This window comes from Anarhichas minor, unplaced genomic scaffold, assembly GCF_050575085.1.
Source record: "Anarhichas minor isolate MPS153535 unplaced genomic scaffold, ASM5057508v1 ptg000024l, whole genome shotgun sequence".
Classification (NCBI taxonomy): domain Eukaryota; kingdom Metazoa; phylum Chordata; class Actinopteri; order Perciformes; family Anarhichadidae; genus Anarhichas; species Anarhichas minor.
The window spans coordinates 10,862,133-10,883,487 of NW_027466470.1; the positions used below are offsets into that span (position 1 = coordinate 10,862,133).

Sequence of the window (21,355 nt, forward strand, 5' to 3'; positions counted from 1 at the left end):
TGTCACCATATATGCACACAATTATCTACCGTAATTCAGTCACAGCACACATAGGCTAGATATAGAAATATATACATTCTATTTTACCTTAAAAAAAAAGAATGGCCGACAGGGTTAGGGTCCCCGACTTGGTGCATTCTGGAGGTCTGTACTTTTAACAGAGTAACCACGATGTCGGAGCAGAAAAGAAATATCCACTGCTTTTCAGTTTATACGAGGTATCATTAGGTTTTCCAAACTACACAACATTTGAATTACGGACCGTATGCAACACTGCCACCAATACAAGATGGCGGAATAGAAGAAAGGAAACACCACAGTATTTTTCAGTATTCATATTTGTGAATACACAATGAACCACAATGATGAATACTGCATATTTAGTAACAATTTAACAAATAAAGTTTTTTCAGAGACCGCCCCCAAAAACATACCAACTAAGAAGCATCAAAAACTGTGACGGACTGGTGAAACCTTAGTGTGTGAATATGAATATGTGGGAATACGGCTCCTGGATTTACTTTTCAATGTGTCCTGAACTGAGCTCACTCAATCATTCAGTGACGTTCAAGACCAGAGCAGCAGACAGCCTTCAGTCACCAGACATCCACACACACACACACACACACACACGCGCACTCCCTAACCCCTTGAAGAAACTTTTTTATTTTTACCTTGAAGGATATTAATGACAGCTCTTACCATTTGGAGGCCACAAGAAGCCTAATAGGTAATGTAGTGATAAGCACATTCTCTAGAGCATTAGAAGACAAATGGCCTCATTAGCTCAGAGTGAAGTCGGGAGTGTTGTCGAAGCAGGAAACATAATGTATCCTGTTAGCTTAAACCCGGCATGCAAATGATTAAACCTTCCCAAACAAATAGGATACCATGGTAGCATGCAAAATACAGCATGGCATCAACAAGACTTGGGACAAGCTGTTCTTGAAATTGCTTTTGCGAATGATTATAGAATCCAATGAGGCTAATTTGAGTATTGAGGTTTGCCAGAAGTGCCAGATGCATAGGCAGAACTTTAATGAATTCATATTTAATATATCTCAGTTATTGTATACCCACAGTTGAAGCTACATATATGTGAATTAAAGGTGTCCTTAGAGTGAGTAAGTCATTTCTCTTGTTGACTACATCCCCTTATCTGGAAGCACTAAGTATTGTCTCCTGTCAGTCAGGCCTGTGTGGAGAGTAGTGAACCAACAGGAAGACAAAAAAAACAAATGGGATTGAGCTTTAATTCACCACTGGTTGATAAGAGTATTGATCGAGCAACACAGAGCCACAGAGCACTGGCATTAACAGATTAGATCTCTCTCTCTCTCTCTCTCTCTCTCTCTCTCTCTCTCTCTCTCTCTCTCTCTCTCTCTCTCTTGCAGTTCCTTTTTACCCTTTTGGACAAATTGAGCAAATCAAATGTTAAAGATAAAATTAGGCAGATATGAAATCAGATTATGGTAAATCCGATTTGGGCTGCAGGCTTAATTTTCGTGATAACATGGCAAATTCTTGTTGTTCCTTATCCACGCTGAAGGCGATTCAGGGCTATATAAATCAAATTGACTGAACTTGAGTGTCATTGGCCGGATGATGACGATTATATTGTTATATGTTATATGCAAATTGCCCCTTGATGGGTGTTTTGAGTGGAACTGAAGTGAAAAGTGTCTTATATAAACCACCTCATATCCTTACTCCACCATCTGTCTTTACTTTGTTTCATATCAGTTCCATCAAACCAGCAACACGGTCTCTGGAATATACGCAATTAAAGTACTGACGGCTTTTAAGAGAAAGACGGACAGGTTTAAGTGACCCACAAAGCCCGCTATCAGGTGTGCATCACAACACGTCTACTTGGTGCTGTTCACTGCCCATCATTTCTTTGGACCTTGTGTATTGGCCAAAGACAGATACTGTGCTAATTATAGATCTCAGCCTACTAAAAAAGACATATTTTCTCTCCCCCTGTGAGGTCACATTGGCACAAACAACCCCTGACCAAGGAGGAGACTGGGCAGCGTGAGCTAGCGGAGCTCCTTAGTTCCTCCAAGGCAGCCTGGGAGGGATTTATACTGAAGACGCTTTGCTTCAGCTTGGCTAAACCCCAAAAACCCCAATGTCTAAAGTATGACAGAACAATATCAGGAAGCAGTACAGGTGGTTGGACACCAGCGTCTGTGAGAGGGCGAACAGGACACAGCTGAGCTACGCTGACATTCAGAACAAGTCTTTATTTATCAAACTGTTTTCAGGCTTCAATGCAATTCTTTTATTCATGCTCATGTGACGCTCCGCTTCCTTTCACAGTGCGTGCTTATATGGAGCATGCACGGGGGTGGACACAAACACACACACACACACACACACACACAAGATGCACATAGCGGTTAAATACAACTGACATATACTGCTGAGATAACACATACATCAGTGTTTAAGAATAAAGCCTGCAAATACACACACATATCCCTGCCTTTCACCGCATGATTCCTGCTCCATGTGTCTGACCTTCTGCTACTCGTCTTTTTCCTCGTGTTTGCTGATTTAGAGAAGCAAAATGTCTTTGATGCACAGCCATATGTCAACATTTTCATCCTACAGCCTGGCATCTTCACTGGGACACACTGTTCCATCATATAAACTATACAGGGCCGGCCAAAGCTGCAGGCGACTCTAAACATGCAAAGAAGCTGAAACTCACTGTTTAAATGAAGTGCGGTTGAGGGTGAAAAGAAAATATGCATGCGGTACGTTGAATTTACCATCACGTTAAAGAGCAGACATGAACTTCTACCAGTTTACGTCCAGCAAGTTTATAGTGACAGTGCCACAGCATTCTGTTTATTATTCACGTGCTACACTGTTTTATTTACATGCAACATGTTATATGGTTTAATCCTCAAGTATCTCATGAAATGAAACCTGATTTTAATTAAGTTTGCTGTTTTTCAAGCAATAGCCATTCGATGTATAAGGGCCTTGAGCATGCAATAACTGGGCACCCAAAATATTATGCATTTTAATTGCGAGAACCCGAACCCACGTGACTAATGGCATGATCCTCCCGTCGGGGATAATAAAGGAAGTAAAGTACATAGACCAGACATGACCAGTTATTCACTGTAACACAGAGGAGGAGGAAATCAAACCCTGTGAGGCTCAGTGACGTGTTGACGTAGGACCGTTTTGGACATCTTGTAGATCGCTGTGACTCATGATAGGCTGCTGTATGAGATTAGTACGGTCAGATAATGAACTGACCTACATTAGCTTACATTACTTGCATAACTTTACCGCTTATCTTTTTTTTTTAATACCAGCCACCAGAGAAATGCCATGTGACATGCATTAATCTACCGTAACTTGAATATTTCCATTTCTGTCATGCCGTGAAATGGTATCTATATCAACGAGGAGGCATCGGGTACATCAGCAAAGAACTCGGCTGTGAACATAGAAATAGTCCCCATAGGACCCATCTATAGCGTATCTATGAATATACAAGATCAGAATGTAATAGAGACGAGAACACACGGATGAAGGTGACTCATAATATACAGTACAATTCAAAGTGTACTGTACTTCCTTTACAGCTGACATGTGGTGTTTCTTAAGCAGCATCGGTGATGCAACCTCGCTGTAATGTCACCCAATTCTATGTAATTATCACTTCTGCTGGAAAGTCTAACCTAGATTCAGCCAGGAATTTTACATCTCATTATGGAGTTAAAACAATTGTTGTACAAGAGGTTATACAGTTATATTTGGGAGGTACAGGTTCTGCTCTCGGGGGGGGGGGGGGGGGGGGGCGTCCCCTGCATGAATTCCAGCAGCCTGCTAATGATTCAGCGGGGAGCACAACAAACCCCAGGTGTGTCAGAACAGAGCAAAGCAGACACTGAAATTTGGAAGACATTAAGAGAAACCCCTCCAGAAACAGATAGACAGGAGCCTCACAGGAGGAGGGTGTGATGGTGGAGGGAGTAAACAGCACAACCAGTCTGCAGCAGAGCAGCAGGTATAGGAGGAAGGAGCTACAGGGATACACACCTTATATTAGCTGCCTTGTTTCATGTTGCGATAGTGACTTCTATGTCCTGCCTGAACTAGGACAATGTTTCTTCAAAATATGAGCAGCTATGAGGAAGAACTAAGCAATTACTGAGCATTTCATTGAAAAAAAAAAGCAATTTGGCAGAGGAATCTAATTATGGCCGTGCAGTAGCGGAAGCTGGCAAGTTTTTAACAGCAGGTGTTTGCAGTAACCAGCCTTTGCTGCGTACTATGCAGAAAATGACACATTGTCGTAGATGTCATTAAGCGCTGTAGCTGGTAATCTCACAACTGACGTGTCATCCGAATAAAAGGGAAACAAGCTGGTTGGTGCAGTCTGTCACCTGCCCCACAGTTTTTGGAAATAAAGTGGTGTAGAAAACAAGGAGACGCACAGTTTAAGGACAGGTCTCTCAGCCAAACAGCTGACACCTTCACTGCTGCTCTTCCCTCCAGAGCCTCTCCTGCACGCTCCAGTTGAAATGACTCCAGATCAACACAGCAGCCAGATGCTCCTTCTGCCTGGCCTGAAACACCACAGCCTGCAGAGGTTGACCCTTCTGCTTTGAGTTGTGCTGTGTGTTATCGAGTCTTGAGGTCTTGTATTTCTCGTCACAGTCTCAGCGGTCAACCCAGACCTTTTCCCCAGAGATGTATTGATCAGACTCCCAGTTTTAACACACATCTCAGCAATGCCTTGTTTCATGTTCAAACTGCCTTTTAAATATGAGGGTTCGGAGGAAAGAACTTTGAAAGAAATTTGGGAAGCGATAGGGAGGGTGTTCAACTTTCCTTAGTTTTGAAGTTACAAGAGAAATCTGGAATAAAAGCTTTCCCTACAAAGATACAACTGACTTTAAAATCTGCCAGTTCACAGATTAGAAGCAGAGAACGATCAAAGCTTCAAAGAAGATCTCAGGGGAAGACATCAGTGCTGTGAGTTTAAACTTTACAGTACAACACTGTGTAAGTTCACTCATAAATGAAGTGCACAAATGCACTCATATGAGCAGACGCTTTCAAGGACGACAAAACATCTTGACTTTGTCTTTTCCTCTTTCTTGGTTTAACAAATACCACCTTAAGTGTGCCTACACAGAAAGGCCTTTCACCCTCTTTTACAGCAATTTGAGATGAAGTGTGACTCATAAAGGAGTCTGCGCTATAAGCGATCAGATGACTGGAAATTAATGAGGAGAATCCCCAAAGTGACTTCCCCCCTTCACTTGGATAATCTCTCACTTTCAATGTAGCTGCACACAGGAGACGCTGTTCTTAACAATTCTAATCCATCTGTCAAAAGTAATTATGACTGCAGGACCAAATGCCTTCGCTCCATATTGAGACCTGAATGACACAAAGTCTGCAACAATGAAAGAGCCAGTGGGTCCATCATTTTAAGATGAACTTGTGATGTTAAAATGTTACCCCATTTAAAATCAACCACTTAATGCTACTTGTTCTAAACGGAGAGCTAACAAACAGAGTGTATAGCCATGCTAGCAGCTCTGTGAGGTTGTACTTAATAACATTGGTGTCTTGAACTAAATGCTACCATGCTCACAATGAAAATGCTTATGTTCACACAGTCATGGGGCTGTTTAACACGTTCACATCTTAGTTCATCTTCCCACCATTTGCTAATTAAAAAAACATCCCAGTGGTTACATTACCAATTAACTGACCAGCATTGCCATCCCTAGAGGCACACCGCTAAAAAGCCAAGGTGCAAATGAGACACATTCTTGCCAGATGTTGAAAAGGTGTAAATATGTCCAACTCTGCCAGATGCATACACAACCTTACTCCTCCCAAGTGTTACTATGTCTGTAACTGATCTGCGTAAATAGCAACTAACAGAGTGTGTCCCTTTGTGGCAGTGGCAGCTAAAGTGACACAAATGATCCGTCCATCCTCTGTCACACATAGCCACAGGAAGAAATTGCCTCAAGCTATTTCAAGACTTCATACAGAAGGTTTAACGGGCTGTTTCAGTTTATCAAATCACTGATCAGTGCAACCTCTTAATAACCTGTACTAGTGAGGGAGTGGCCGCCAATGAAGATGAGCAAAACTACAGTCTCACTGGAAGTCTATCAATACAAGTCATGTGTTTTTGTTCATTTCTGGATAGTTGTTGGCTAGTTAGCTAAACTGTCTATAACTAAATGGCCTCTGGTGTTATATATCCGTTACCGTTTTGCATTACCATCATCCTAGACTGGAGTAGACCCTGATGTTTCCCCTTTGAAAGGTGTTTTCCTGTGTGTTTCCTATAGTGCTGTCCATCATGGTTGGGGTTAGGTCATAGATTAAATTAAGGATAGGCATCAAGAAGATTATCTGTTTGGGGTCAGGTTCAAGTTAAGTTAAAGGGAGAAGACGAATCGATGGAAAGCTACTGGGAAGACCAAGACAGATGCAATCAAGATTGTAATCTCTTTCTATGGGTACATATGTGGCTCCGGGTCAAATAAATCACATCTGGATTTTACATAAACATGAGACACCAGTGTAAATGGGGCATATGAGCCATAACCAGATATATTTTTCATGGGTATTTAGGTCTCTGAGATTTCTCTGCATTCAGACTGCTGATATATGATGTATAAATGAATCTATGAAAGTGCTTGTGGTCAACCCAAAGTATGTCATTACATTCCTGTTCATGAACACAACACAGAAAATAGAATACTTGATAAAGCCTTAAGAAAGGTTGCCGTCTACTCCTATTACTTTTGAGGAGTCTTTCTGTACACATCTTGAGTTTACAATAGGTCTGGATGCTAAATGCTAAAAGGCTTCTGGCCACTGTAAGTCACAGGCATCCAAACGCATTAGGAGAGCATGCAGATCATTCACTCCTGTGCATGGAAATGTGTGCCACACTGGATTATAGTATCCGCCTTCTAACCAAAGGACTGTAATGGGAAATGGGAGATTAACCTTTTACCCTGCAAAGGGAATGAGACATCTCTCTCTTCTCTCTCTCTCTCTCTTTCTCTTTCTTGCAAAGACCTGACTCCAATAATACGAAACACAATACTTCAGCTGAAGACTCACTTTTCAGAAAGACCCTAACTGACCTGAAGACTACAGAATTCAAATTGCTGTGACGAGGCACTGAGAGCTGGATTTTACATTTCCCGCTGCAGATGGAAATTAGCATAACTGTAATACTGCCTGAGGTCAAATTTCTCGTTCTAGAAAATCTGCCCCCATAGCAAGAAGGCAGTGTACGTAATTAAGATTTTAGTTCCAAATGCTGCTTGCCTTTGAACACAACCCGACATGTAAACACCGCACACTCACATTCACCCACTTCTGCACATGTGCGAGTAGACCTTCTGCTTTGTCTGCTGTTTTTTTTTTGCATTCTTCTTCTCTCCCACAAACATAAACAGCACGCTGGAGTCAGACGGGAGGAGCAAAGTTGCAGACAGCCATTGATGGACTCTGTGAGGGCCGATATCCTCTAGTGCGGGCCGACCAAAGAGTCCAGCAGCCACCCACCACAGAAGCAGATTACTCAGACCGCGACTAAAGGCTTCCTTCTCACCACCAGAGAGCTGCTGAACGTTACCAAAGCAGCACAATGCAGCTACTGTACAGGGTGGGCACGTCACATAATCTGTTGCTAGTAATGCCTTAGATTAATACTTTATCATTGGACTGCACCTTGAAGCCCTGCGGGTCGGAAACAAATACTCCACGTTAACTATGAATAGTCAAATCCAACCACCACACATTAATGTCAAAACACACGGATCAATCTCTCCTCCCTTTTTGCGAAGCAAGACTTAACACATCTGCATGTGCTGCACACAGTATCAGTATGAACAAACACATTGCATCTCCAAGTGAGTGTCATTGTAGAAAATGGTGAAGGTGACACAGCAACATGCACTCTTTCCTGTGGTTTCTCTCATGCATGAACAGCTCAGACGGCTCAGGTTGGCCTCACTTAAACTAATAGGAGAGAAGTGAAGTGATTTATTTACCAATTTCATAAAATCTTACTTGAGCCTCAAGGAGCTGAGGGATATAACAGCAGCATTGGTGTACATTCCTGAAGACCAACATTTCACTACTAGTGGATTACAATTCTGGAGACTCATTTAAAAAGTCTACACCACTTGAATCGGTTAGCACAATTTCATTTTTACAAGCCCTTGGCATACAAATCAATGCAAGCTTGCACATTAATGTTGAGATCAAGATGTTTTTTTCTACAATGCACAGTGTGCAATATATTGCAACTTTTATTTGCAATAGAAGCTTCCTGTGGCATGAGGCAATTTAATGAGGTTGTCTCTGGGGCATTTTCGCTACTATTTCTACCTTGTATAACATAACACACGTGGAGTAGAGATTCATGGTAGGCCGTGGTACTGTACTGCATGCAGGAGGTTTCTGCTGTATGGATGTAAACAAGTAGCAGATCTTTGTGGGTCAATAAAAGTGAAAGAATACAGTGAATTAGATTTTAGAGTAGGTTCAGGAGTCTTGATATGGGAGGAGGTGGGACTGGTGGATACAATAAAAGCAACACCTGCATATAATGCAATAATCCTGCAACAAAAAAAATGCTTTTTTTAAGATACTTTTTTCAAGACTGAGTACACAAAAGGTAGTGTGCATACAGTTTATAAAGGACAAACTGATTTGCTACCGTTTTGACTGAAAGTTAAATACAGAAAATGTACTTCAAACAGCATCGTAAGTAGAGCAGGAACGCTGCACGTTTGCCAGGTGTCTGATATGACGAGCAGATGTTCTGTAGCGAGTTGGGGCCTCCCTCCCATAACGATGCTCTGCCTGTCTTCATTCAATACAAACGGGCGCCGTTGGTTTCACTTTTGTACTCTGGAGTAAGAGTTTCATTCGTCTTTGTGTATCGTTCACTTTGTTTCCTGTGGTGGCTATCCTCCTTATGTTTCTGTAGACAAATACTCTCCCTCTCTCTTTGTGTTCAGTACATGACGACATCCAGATTGTGCGGCACAAGACCGAAAACACACCCTCAACTTTGACCTTCTTGAAGGAGAGACCACAGGTGATTTAGTCTTATTTGCTATTCTTTATCTGATCTGCATCACAACAATAACACTGCAAAAAAAACAACACTGTAAAATCAATGACACTGCAGCACTCTTCATCCCTCCTCCTACCCCCACCGCAACAACACCCTGCTTGGCTCGCCTCTATACTGCCTCCTCATCCTCTGCTTTTATTTTTCTCCACCCTCCATCGCTCTTCTTCTTCTTTTCTCTGGCGATCCTCGTCACAAGAGATGACATCACTTTTGTGCATGATAGGTGCGCACAAACCAATAACACTTCCCACACGTCTGAGTATCTGTGTGAAGCCCGTGTGTGTGTGAGTGACTGTGCGTGCACATATATATTCGTGCGTGCACGTGAGTGGCCGATGGCTATGCATTTAAAACGTATCTTTCTCCAGGCAGAGCTTACCTGCCGAGCTTTGATCACAATATGCCTCCCCAAAGCACACGAGGTCAGGCACAACTCAGAGAAACCATCTGCCAGCTGACATTTCCCACTTCTCTACCTTTCTATCTGCATTGTTTTTACTACTTTCAAGCAGACTTCTACCAAAGTACTGAGCTACAACTTTGACACACACACACACAGTCAAGGGAATCTTGAATAAGCATTCAAATGTCATACAGCCGATGTTTTTAATATAAGCTTTCTAAATTAAAAATGGGCACGGCTGACCTTTTCCTGTTATGACATCTGCTTTTTCCTTGAAGGGACGGCAGAAATGTATTGAAAGCTCCACATTACATTGTGATTAAAGGTGAAGATGATGAAAAAAAGTAATTTCAAAATCCCAAATCAAAGTTGGGAAGATTCAGCAATTTGGGTTTTTGCACATTTGTATGTAACTCGTGAGAAAACGTACAAAAGACTGATAATCATTCCCTTTGGTTCATACGCAACCCACATCCTCCAGCATGTGCAGTTGTATATAAATAAACATTTCAAAGAAAACGGAGAAAAAAAAAAGATCAAATGGTGGCTGCCATTAAATTCATACTTTAAGAAGAGTGAAAGTGCTGAAAACATAACACTCTGATGTAAAAACAGGCCAGCAGAGGACTGTGAAAAAAGCTGCTCTGCTGAAAAGCTCTGCGCTCTAAACACAGCCAATAACTTCTTTTATAATCCACAATTTTATTTATATTCCATCATAAAGTGCCACATTTTTCTTTGTACAGATCTACACTGAGCAGACTGAAGCACTAGGAGTCTAGACATTTGACACATTTAGATCGATAGATAGCTAGATATGTACTTTATTCATCCCCAGGGGGAAATTTGTAATTTAGTCATCCCATGTAAAAGTGCTCTTCTACTAATTGGAAGGTTGGTTTTGTAGAAACATTCATTTGATTGGTGCCACCTGGATTCAAGGCTTCTCACGCTTGAAAATCTATTGCTGAGTAGATGACGGCTGATTCTTATTTGCCATCATTGTTCAGATTTGACAGAATGAAATCCCCAGTTAACTTAGCTTTAGCTCACTTAGCTTAGTATTTGTTAAGAAACTGAATCACAAGTCATTCTTTGACAGGGAATAGAGACTAATTTGGCTTTACTCCTACGATGACACTAAACCTTTAAAACATGTTTTGCCCCCACATTGAGCTGATGCTCCATAATGACTTTATGCACATCTAAATATCTTCAGTCACACAGGAAAGAGCAGCATCAGTTTGAATATTGATTATATATAATCATTCAATCTCCCAGCCCCAATTGTGACTGCATCTACAGTTGAAGGCCATTCTTTAGTCCCTTCGTCTGGCCCTTTAGGAGGAATGCATTAGTCTCATTTCATTTCCAGCCAGGCACAAAGGGTCTGAGGGGTGCGTCGATGGGGGGGAGACATGTAGGCAGGTGGAATGATTTCAGGGCAGTGACGGCCTGAAATGCAAAGCTTTAACATTGTGATGGTGGCATTGTAATGAGTAACTGTGTAGCTGTGCAAGAGGTTGTTGCTGCATCTGTGAGTGGAAGCGACAGCCGTAATTCATCCAGCTACACTGAATCGTCATTAAAAAGAAAGAGACGGAGGGCTTTGGTTGCTGTGTCACAGCCATTTTGCTCATCACTCCAATTCACTACCACGCGCGCTGCTGACGCTCTCTGTTACCCTGGCTTGGCTTCAGAGTGGCATAATGTCCTCTGTAGGTCTGTGATGAGTGTGTGTACTCATCCACAAACAGATAAATCTAAATAAAGTGCAACTCGCAGCCACACTCCGCCAATCCCAACATCCCCGGAGCTATCAGCAAAAGATTCACAAGCATGCCTGTTGAGTCACATGAAGTGACATTTTTCACAAAAATGAATCACACATTGCAAAGGACCACAGTTCTTGCAATACGTGCCAACATCCTCCCTTGTGGGTTTGTGTTTTTCTGACAGTGATTCAGGATGAAAGGCGTTGTGTGTGCCTGGATGCCTGTGCCCCCGGGGCCTGGGTTCACAGAGCATGCATCTTCTCTCAAACCTCCAGCATGTGTGTTATCGATTTCCAAGCTAACCTGGGTCCATATCACTGCCACTACTGAGCAACGGTTATACAAAAACTATAGCCATGTGTCGCAGCATCACTTTATCTGTGACTATTTTATGGAGGTGCAGTGGCAGGATTTTATTAGCTCAACTCAGTAAATAAAAAAAACAAGATTTCACCAGATCCACGTACAGGCTGTTCTCATTCTTACAGTTTCACAACAACTGTCAGGTGTTGTGAATATTTGAATGAATTAACTGCATGGCATCCTCTCTTTTTTTTAGTTGACATTTACGTGTTCTAAGCACCGTTGTGCTGTTGAGAGAACACACTCTGCAGCAGTACCTGACAGCGAGGCTCTTAATATGCAAGAAAATAATATAAAAAGGTTAATATGATCGATCCACTCAACGGTGAGGCATGCGACACAACATTTTGCATTTTAACCTCTTTGGTTCATGACAAGCTTTTTAACAGCATGATTCAAATATAAAGGCAGAATGAAGTCAATTGACTTAAAGACAAACGTTTAAGACCAGAATCCAGTGTTGAAAGCACACATAAGATCATTCAATTTAAAAACTAGCGCTGCATAGATTTACAGTGTATGCTGTCGTTTGAATACTATGCCAATATTTCAATGAATCAACTGAGCTGAAACAGCGTTTTTCACGAGGAAACTTGCACTGCTAAGAGCGTCCCCAGAGAAATATTTGCATCTTTTCCTTCCAAATGAACAGAGCTTTTTGGGAGGTGTAATGTATAAAATGATGTAAATAAAAGCTTTCCATTAGGTGTTGAGCAATAAAAAACCAAGTGGAATGGGGGATAAAAATATATAAATGACAGAGGGCAAGAGGTTGAGGCTGAGTGATGTTTTATATCCCCACATTAATCCTCCCCCCCGTCCCTATCTCTCTCTCTCTCATCCTCTCTCTCAGCATCTTTGCACTAATCTGAGATAATAGCTCAATTGCAGCCTTCTTAATGATCACTTTGGGCATGCTGGCTTTGAGACACCCAGACACAGGGCAGTGGGCCAGTAGAGCCACCAAGCAAACAAACACATGTGTATGGGGACTCGACATCTGTATCAGAGCAATGGCCTGATACAGATGTCTAGTGAGAGTTGTAGACATGCGAAGTCAATAAATGCACTAAGCACTAAATGTTTCCAGGAAGAAAATGTCTAGTCACCGTCTAGCGGTCAGACTGGGAGATGATTTAAAACCTAATTAATATTAATGAACTATTGGACATGTACACCATTACAAATTGAATTTGCTGTTTAATGGGAAGGTCAAAAATATCTTAATTGTATTTCGATTTGTTACATGTGTGTGCTCTGCATCTTGCTTAAAATTAAGTTGGAAAAAATAAAAACCGAGATAAGGAATCTATAATATCTATCGACCTCTGCAGTAGATTATATTATATAAACTATAAACAGACTTTCTGAGCTTCTTGCTTAAATGAAAAAAAAGGGTTACAGATAATAGATTAGAGATCAATTAGACTTCATGAATGAAACAATTTTTGCCTTAAAATGTTTGCTTTATCTGGGAGATTAAACATTGTATTGCTTATTAAGGCTCCATCATGATTATGTGAACTGCGAGTGAGTGAGTTAACGGAACATAAATTGACCACAGACCCGTGGAAAACCTGCCTCATTGCATGGCGAGATAAAGGCTTAATCCTTTCCACGCTTCGTACAGTTGTCAACAGCCGTGGAGATTATGGAGAGCATTCGATATGAACACAAACAACCGCCCCGTCTCACCCTGCAGGGCAGAATGATTTCTTTGCCCACTTTCTATCACTTCAACTTTTTTTTTTTATCCCACTGTCTTTGTTTTTCCACACCATCAACAACGCCTCACTTCTACGCTGTCAAACACAGACAAGCAGCGGCAGCAACTGTGGGGGGAAATACAAAGGAAGAAACAAAAACAAGACATGTTTTCAACACTGATAAGTCTGAAACACATCGGGATGATGGGTCTCTCTCTTTCCCCCAGAACATCACAGGTTACTGTATTATTATTATTCTGCATGTACAAGTCCCTGGCTGGGAAGTGTCCAGTACAGCTTACTTATAAACAACAATAAAAACAGAGACCCGAGTTCCTTAAAAAGGAGAGTTGCCTGGAAGTGTTGGTGCCACAGGGAACAGTGTCGCAATGCTGCAGCAAACTTCTTCCTGATTTTTGTTGGATTCTTTTGCAGAGAGGAGAGGAATTCAGATACATAGACGGTGGCTATAATGTGGATAGCAATGGGAGCAAATTGCTTCCAAATAGGTCAATTTAAACCAATAGACGGTGATGCGGGCAACACAAGACATGCCTGTAGGTGAGCATTAATAGGGCTGAGAGATTTCTGACAGCAAATCCTTTTTGAAAAAGCAGAAGGCAGTTGAAAAAAAAATAAAAATCAAATGCAGAGGATAAGCAATACAAAAGCCAATCCCATAATGTGAGGCCCTCTTTCTCTCAGTTACCATTAACATACCATACCAACGTGTTTCTCAGAGCTCTGTCATTCTATCCAGAGCAACACCTGTAGCGTTTTAAAGAAAAGGAAAAGGATTTCAAAGTTAAAGCCAGTGAGCAATTGTGACTATTGTCAAGAGATGAAAAGACATTCAGAGGGCCACGGTGCCTTTCAGTGTCCATAGCATAAGCTCTTTACCAGAAACACACAAGAAGCTCTAAAGAAAAGTAATACGGTTGGAAGCCGAAACTAATCTTCGATAATGTGGTCAATGTACAGACTGTGCAAGACCGTAGAGAACATCCAGATAACGGACCATGTCCTGGGACAACATAAATAAAAAATACCTGCACACCGAGTTCACACTCGTGGTTTTACTCTTTCCTCAACTGGTGTCAGATATAAGCTGAGCAAAAAGCAGCTGAGGTTTAAACACTGTTGAATAAAGCACTAAGCAAGGCTGGAGGCACACTTTGTGCATTTCTAAAACTTGGTGTGTTGGCAGGACTTTGGTTACAACAACAGCAGCAGAGGAGGCTGCATCCACTGAAAGGCTCTGGGATAAAGAAATCCATTATGACTACAGGAGGTGGGGAGGCGCACCAGCAGATTTGCAATTTAGTTGGCCTCTAAAGGAGTTGTGCGGATTTATTAGGTAAAAGAATACAAAAGGAGGAGGCACAGAGTTTGTTGCTGACTCTGCATCTCCGAGGAAAATAAGAGAATACTGTGTGAGCTCTGAGTGGCGGTGTGAAAATGCGTCCTTGCAGGTATTGATGTTAAATTCATGAACACGGATGATATGGATCGTTATCACATTCAAGGATGAGGAGAAAGTCGGATGTGCTGGACTTTGAAGGTAGCGCAGATAGATGGAAACTGGCCGATATTGCTGCTATAATCAGGGCGAAGATTAAACGGCGGCTCCGTGTCAGAGTTTGCACAAATCTGACTTTGAGAATTCAAGGCACAATTCCTTTGTTGCCTCCACTGCTGTCAGCTCCAGACGAGACGGGAGGCAGGGAGGCTTTGCATCTCATCCTCCCCAGAAATGTGATTCAACCAGTAAACTAAATGTACAGTTTCTACTGTGGTTTATCTATATTCACTTTTTCAATTCTGCTGAAAGGTTCAGAGTTCATTGGTGTGCATTCATTTCGGATTATTTATGCATTTATGCTCACGTGCGTCTGGTCCATACTTGTCCACGCATACTTATGAGTATGCAATTACGCATGTATGAATGTATGGCTGCATGCAGCGAGTGACTGGTCAGTGGGGGGATAGAGTTTGGATGATGGGGGATGGTGATGGGATGCATTCTGGGGGTGGAGTGGTGGGGGATGGGGTTAGGAACAGGAACAGGGTGGAGGAGGATCGTGATGCATGCTGGGTATGAGCAATAGCAGCGTTTTAAGATATTTACACCTGTTCTTTGAGGTTCAACTGCAAGCAGCAGGCAGGTTGGATATAAGGTGACACTGGCATGACAAATAAGGAGCTGCGGCAAAGGTTTCCTCCTGCATATTTCATAACCGTGGTCTGTTGCACACATTCAGTCACTAAACTCTTGGGCTTGGCCTTGTGTTGTAAAATAATAAATTATGAATAAAAGTAGAATAAAAACAGGAGACCATCCATTCAACCATTTAGAAACATGTAAACAAATGCATACACACTTAATAGTCAACAAGAAACAAGCTGTGTAATTCCCGCACAGGATTTGCTGTGTGTACAAGCTAAATCCTTACCGCAATCTCCCCCTGTGCAGCATATGTTGTGCAGGTTTACACTTCACTGCGCACTACAATGTCTGTCCCTCTGTCTTTAAGCCGCCTCAGATGTGGAAATAGAAAGGGTTTACAGAAGCGACCCCTGAGAGTGACTTCAATAGTAACACATTAATTAAATATTGCCAGAGTGCCGGAGAACCTCTTCTCCAAATCAAACAGGGTAAAAGTTGAACAAGTACTATGTTTAGCCAATCAGTGGTCCACTGCTGATGCAAGTGCAGAGACAAATCTCACTCGGCCTCATCCGCCTGCCCACGCAGATACAGCGCACATGAGGAAAAGAAATGGACACCGTGTGAAGGCCACTCTCTAACATAATGGCAAGTAATGCTGGACTGTCATGATTATCAAATGGTGGGTTGACAGTAGTCTCAGCTTAAAAGGCTTTCAGCAGGAGTGTTTTCCCTCAAACCCTGTGTCAGAAGCTCTGCCTGATGGAAAAAACACAGGGGGTAATAAAACCTCTCTGACAATTTCCTATTTCATTCATAAAGGAAACACTGAGGAACTAAAGCCTGATAGAGTAAGGATTTTCTGCAAACATCAGGAGTGTGTGTGTGTGTGTGTGTGTGTGTGTGTGTATGTGTGTGTGAGAGAGAGAGAGAGAGGCAGTGACACATGAATGTTTTAGCAGCTAAGATGCTCCAAATTACGGGCTTTCTTTGGCATGCCCAAGGACTCGTCCTGCTGGCCGCAGAAACAGGGCGACAACGGCAACACCTCCAGAATAACACCAAGGAACCATGAGGTGTTGGTATACAACAGGTCTATGTGTGTGGGAGTTTGTGGGAGAAAGAGACTGAAACAAACAAAGACTGAGAGAGGTATGAGGAGAGATACAGAGTATGTATGTGTGTGGGGAGGTGCAGGAATTCCTCCCGAGCCACAATTAACCACAAAACAACATTGCTGCAAACATGCAGGGCTTGGATTCAAGCTTTGGCACAACTTCCCTGGTTTCAGCGCAAGCAGCCTTCCAAAATATAGGCCACAGGCTCGCATTCAGAAAGGAAACTGGAATGTTATTATTTCTGCGCAGAACAACACATCCAAAATACCTGTCAGAGCTTTGTGCTGTGCACTAAACTGACGCACCACGCAATCCGTCTCTCAGCCGGACAGATTGGAAAATGGTTCCATCAACCGTAATTTAAAAAAGCATGCTTGTTGAGCTAAATATACACATATATACTGTATATATATGAAGTCCCCTGCACACACTCTGGGCCTAAGGCACACCCACACACATGCCTGATCTCCACTCAAAACGTGATTTTATTTGTGCCTCTTTGTTAACTCTGAAAGCTTTAATAGCTCCCTAAAAATAAGACACTGTCCTGCATAATGAGAGAATAGAGAAACCGCTAATAGGATAGCAAATCCACCATAAAAAAAATTTCTAAATGATGAGAGGGCAGAGACCCATGGGAAATATGGGTGCCTTTTCAGGTTCATAACGTTTAACATTTTTAGCTTCGGCTTCAATACACATTCCAGTCATGAACAGACCATTAAGGGAAGCTTTCATGGCTGATAGGAGCAGTTCCAGCTATTGTCTCTATATGAAATGAATGGTATAAAGAAATAGTATTTCATTTTAACCTTTTTCGTAGGTTAAAAAAAATTGTCAATAGTCTATGAGATTCAAATAATACAATAGGATGCTTTAAGGTTTTAGTACACATTTTCACAGTTAATTGCTCTTGGTGGTTGGCATTGGGAAGGGGGGGAGGGGGGGTTGCAGTGACCTAATTAAGTTTTTATTATTTTGTTCTATTTTGATATTATTGTCACAGGTTATTGCCATTTATGGTGATATTTGCATAACAGCCCAATCATCACAGGTGTTTTTATTCTCAGTTAACAGAGCTTCTATGTCTTCATTTCTCCACTGTTTTTACACTTACTGCTCATTGGCAGCCCACTGCTCCCTATATATACAGGGATGGGTCAAATACAGAGAATAATTTCCCCACTGTGGGACTAATGAAGGAATGTTTCTTCTTCTTCTTCTTCACTTACGACAGTTTTCTTCATCACTGTTGTCTGAGCAGTCGTCATCGTCGTCGCACCTCCAGATGGTCGGTATACACCTTTTGTTGTTGCACTGAAACTGTCCATCCTCACACTCATCCGTTGCTGGAAGAAGAAGAAAAAACATGAGGGGAGAACAGCACCCAGACGGATCAGCAAAACAAGCGGTACATCGCGGAGTAGTAACCGCTTGTAGTTCAACTGTAATTTGCAAATGAATGCCTAATTGATATTCAGCATTCATTCAGGTCAATTGGCTGAGGCGCTGGGAGCGTCATGATCCCCGTTTTCTTTCAGTTTTTTTTTATCTACTTTACCGTGATAATTAAAAGCTGTCATGGGAGGAGGAGGAGGAAACCGCAGCAGAAGAGGCCCCGTGTCTGCCGGACATAATTCTCCACAACATAGAGACAAAGATTCAGTCTGGGCTACTACAGCTACCGCTGATGCAGTATGGACGCTCACAGCCGGGAAACACATGACAGATGCTGAACCCCGAATCAATTCATTCAGAGACCAAACTATCACACATTTAAAATCAAACAAGTCATTTCCTTGCGTTATAACATAAAGAGAAGTTTGTCTTTTTTTATCCTCTTAGTAACAAACGCACACGCGCGTGTGAGTACCGGCAGCGCTTCCAATCTCTCACCTCCACATCCCCCCTCCATCACTCACCCACACACACACACACACGGTTTTTATATTTTATTTCATAAACGTCTCACACGCTGGGGGGGGGGGGGGGGAAAGCACACTGACCTTCCGAGAAATGAAGCCTCAGGAGAAGCGAATGAAAAAGTAGCAACGTCCTTGTATCCGTCCACATTTCTGAAGGAGGTGATGGAGCTCATTCACATCCACTAAACAAAGCCCAAGAGCCGCTCTTCTTGTAACGCTGCGACGCTGCCGCCTGCCTCTCCGCTGTGAGACACCCCCTCCCTCCGCCTCACTGGCTGCCCAGTGCGTGACGACAGCGCGTGGGGCGGGGAGAAGAGTAGAATAGTACGGAATAGAATTGTTGTAGTATTTATATTTACTGTATTTTTCCTCCTTGAAATTGAAGAGAAAACGAGGTCCATGTCGAAGCTGTTCCGAAGCTTTCGATCAGTATGATAACAGCAGCTAAAGGAGCCTTCATTTGATGTTTAATGGTACTACTGTTTAAAGCTCCAAATTAGAATAGAATAGAGTAGAACAGAATAGAAGAAGAAAAAACAGACAGAGCAACAAGTAATTTATGCAGGCCACAAATACACATAAAAGTGCTGGGTTACTGTGGCCGCAATGGATTTGTGCCAAGTATTATAAGTAATGTAAGTTTAAAATAACTCAATAACTAAATATTTAACTCAAGTATTGATTATTTGAATTCAATAGTAAACATGGCTGGGTATAATACTACCCTGATATTATGATGTTCTTTATCTAATTTTATCCCCTACTGAAATTATATGAAATCTTTACATTCAAACAGACTCAGGCTTAAATTGCAACACATTTTATGTGTTACACTGTAGTGTGAGGATTGCACATTGATATGCAGGTTAAGTGAAAATAAATAATAATAAAAAATGACTTACTTGCACATCTACAGCCCCCACCAAAGAGTGCCACCCAGATCTGAAACAACTTAGCTGTTAAACACTGGGATGATGAAGACAACATTAAGGTTCAAGCCATCGTCTCATCCCTATCCGAGCAACACAACCACAACCACAGTTAAAGACAATACAACCTTGCAAGACACTATAGCACCGCAGTCAACACTGTGATGGAAATATTGTGAGACTGAAGAAGAAGCAGCAAGAGACTTTCACTGTCGTAGGCTGAAGGTTTATTGAATCTTGAATTCAAGGCGAACCGATCAACAGCGATTCAAGGGATACACAGGAATGTGGTCACAAATGCAATAGCCACCCTCAATTCTGAAGGTTACTGCTTTAAGGGGTATTTAACCTCTGCTGGACGTGCAGAAACAATTAATACCAAACATGGTATCTTCTCCTCTCAGCTACACTTGCATACAGCTGTCACTAAGCCTTAAATGCGGACATAAGCATACCTAATCAGAGGGCAAAATGCACAGTCTCCAGATCACAGGCAGAACAGTCAATTGGTAAGTCAGCAGCCTCTGGAGATGCCTGGGGCCGAAGGCTCCGCTCTATCTACTTAGAGAGTGTTGTTCTTCCAACAAGCCAAGGAGTGTGTATGTATGTTGACATTTTAAGTGTTGAACTCTCTTTCACCTCGTGTCCTGTGTCCTTGATGCAGTAACGCAAGAAGGGAGACAGGGAGCTGCTATCAATCCAAAGCCTTGTAGTCAGTCAGCCCAAAAGGGGATATATGCTGTGCTTTCCAATACTACCATACTATTTAGTATGCCACAAACAGATTTAACGTGTCCCAATACATTGTATGTCAAAGTCAGTATGCCAAAAATACCAGGATGTCCTACTGCATCCGGTCGCATTTTGCGAACCAGCATGATTTTCTGGTTATTCTTAAGGGCTCTCTCAAAGACAGTATGCACACTTTCTGTAAGAGGGAATTACCCACAATTCATAGCATTCTGACGTTAAGGTTAATAACCCCGGAGATGTTTAAAAAGAAATGTACACAGAAACATTAACATTAAGGATTTAGAATGATTCATAAAACACATGAAAGCAGAGCAATGCAAGCATATAGGCTATATTACACACCAGGTTTATTCAGCAACCATTTCTTTTAACTTTGCTTATTGACACTGTTTTGACAAAAACAAGTAAATAGATTATTTGACAGTTACCTCTTGTCTCGTAAGGTAAGAGCCTGGAAGACATTCAAATTCAGGGAGTAAAACCTTCTCTTTTTTTTTAACACAATTGTACATAACATGTTTTAGTGTCATCAAGGTAACGTGATATGTTGCTGCAAACTGCAAACTGTCCCATTTGTGTTTATACCATTTCAAGCACTTGCAGCCTCTCACACTCCATTAGGTGACGTCAGCTAAGTCCCTGAAGGTCCATGCCTTAACATTGGGATTGCGCTATACATGCAACAGTACTTTCTTGTCTGTACTAAAAGTAAAAAGAAAAAGTAAGCAAATCTGAACGTAAGACTGGGCCGTAAGAAAGATTAAGAACTGACAGTAGCACGTATGTGGCTTAGCAAAATAAGCATTAAATTCTTAATCAAAAGTAATGCATTTGAATGCAGCATTTATCCAGATAATCAGTAACGGCTATACTAATACTTATCAATACAGTACAACTGTGAGGGAATGTGTAAGCTAGGCCAACAAGTGTGTGAGCAAGAGTGAGAAAAAGAGAAAGTGGGTCCTGGGGATGTCCATGTCACACCCACTGAGCCAGTGAAATCAATTTTGGATCATGACGGACTGGTAATAGTGGTACAGCGGAGTGGAC

General features: G+C 41.9%; 1 protein-coding gene across 1 annotated transcript in view; it reads right to left on the reverse strand.

Moving 5' to 3' along the window:
- The window catches only part of LOC142956282 (low-density lipoprotein receptor-related protein 8-like), a 64,118-nt gene extending 45,347 nt beyond the window's left edge, over positions 1 to 18,771 (reverse strand). Inside the window, exons 1-2 of the mRNA XM_076097799.1 lie at positions 18,705 to 18,771; positions 17,931 to 18,047 (exon numbers count right to left, since the gene is read on the reverse strand). Coding sequence (XP_075953914.1) covers positions 17,931 to 18,047; positions 18,705 to 18,771 — 184 coding nt within the window. The remainder of the gene's footprint in view (positions 1 to 17,930; positions 18,048 to 18,704) is intronic.
- Positions 18,772 to 21,355: the final 2,584 nt, after the last annotated feature.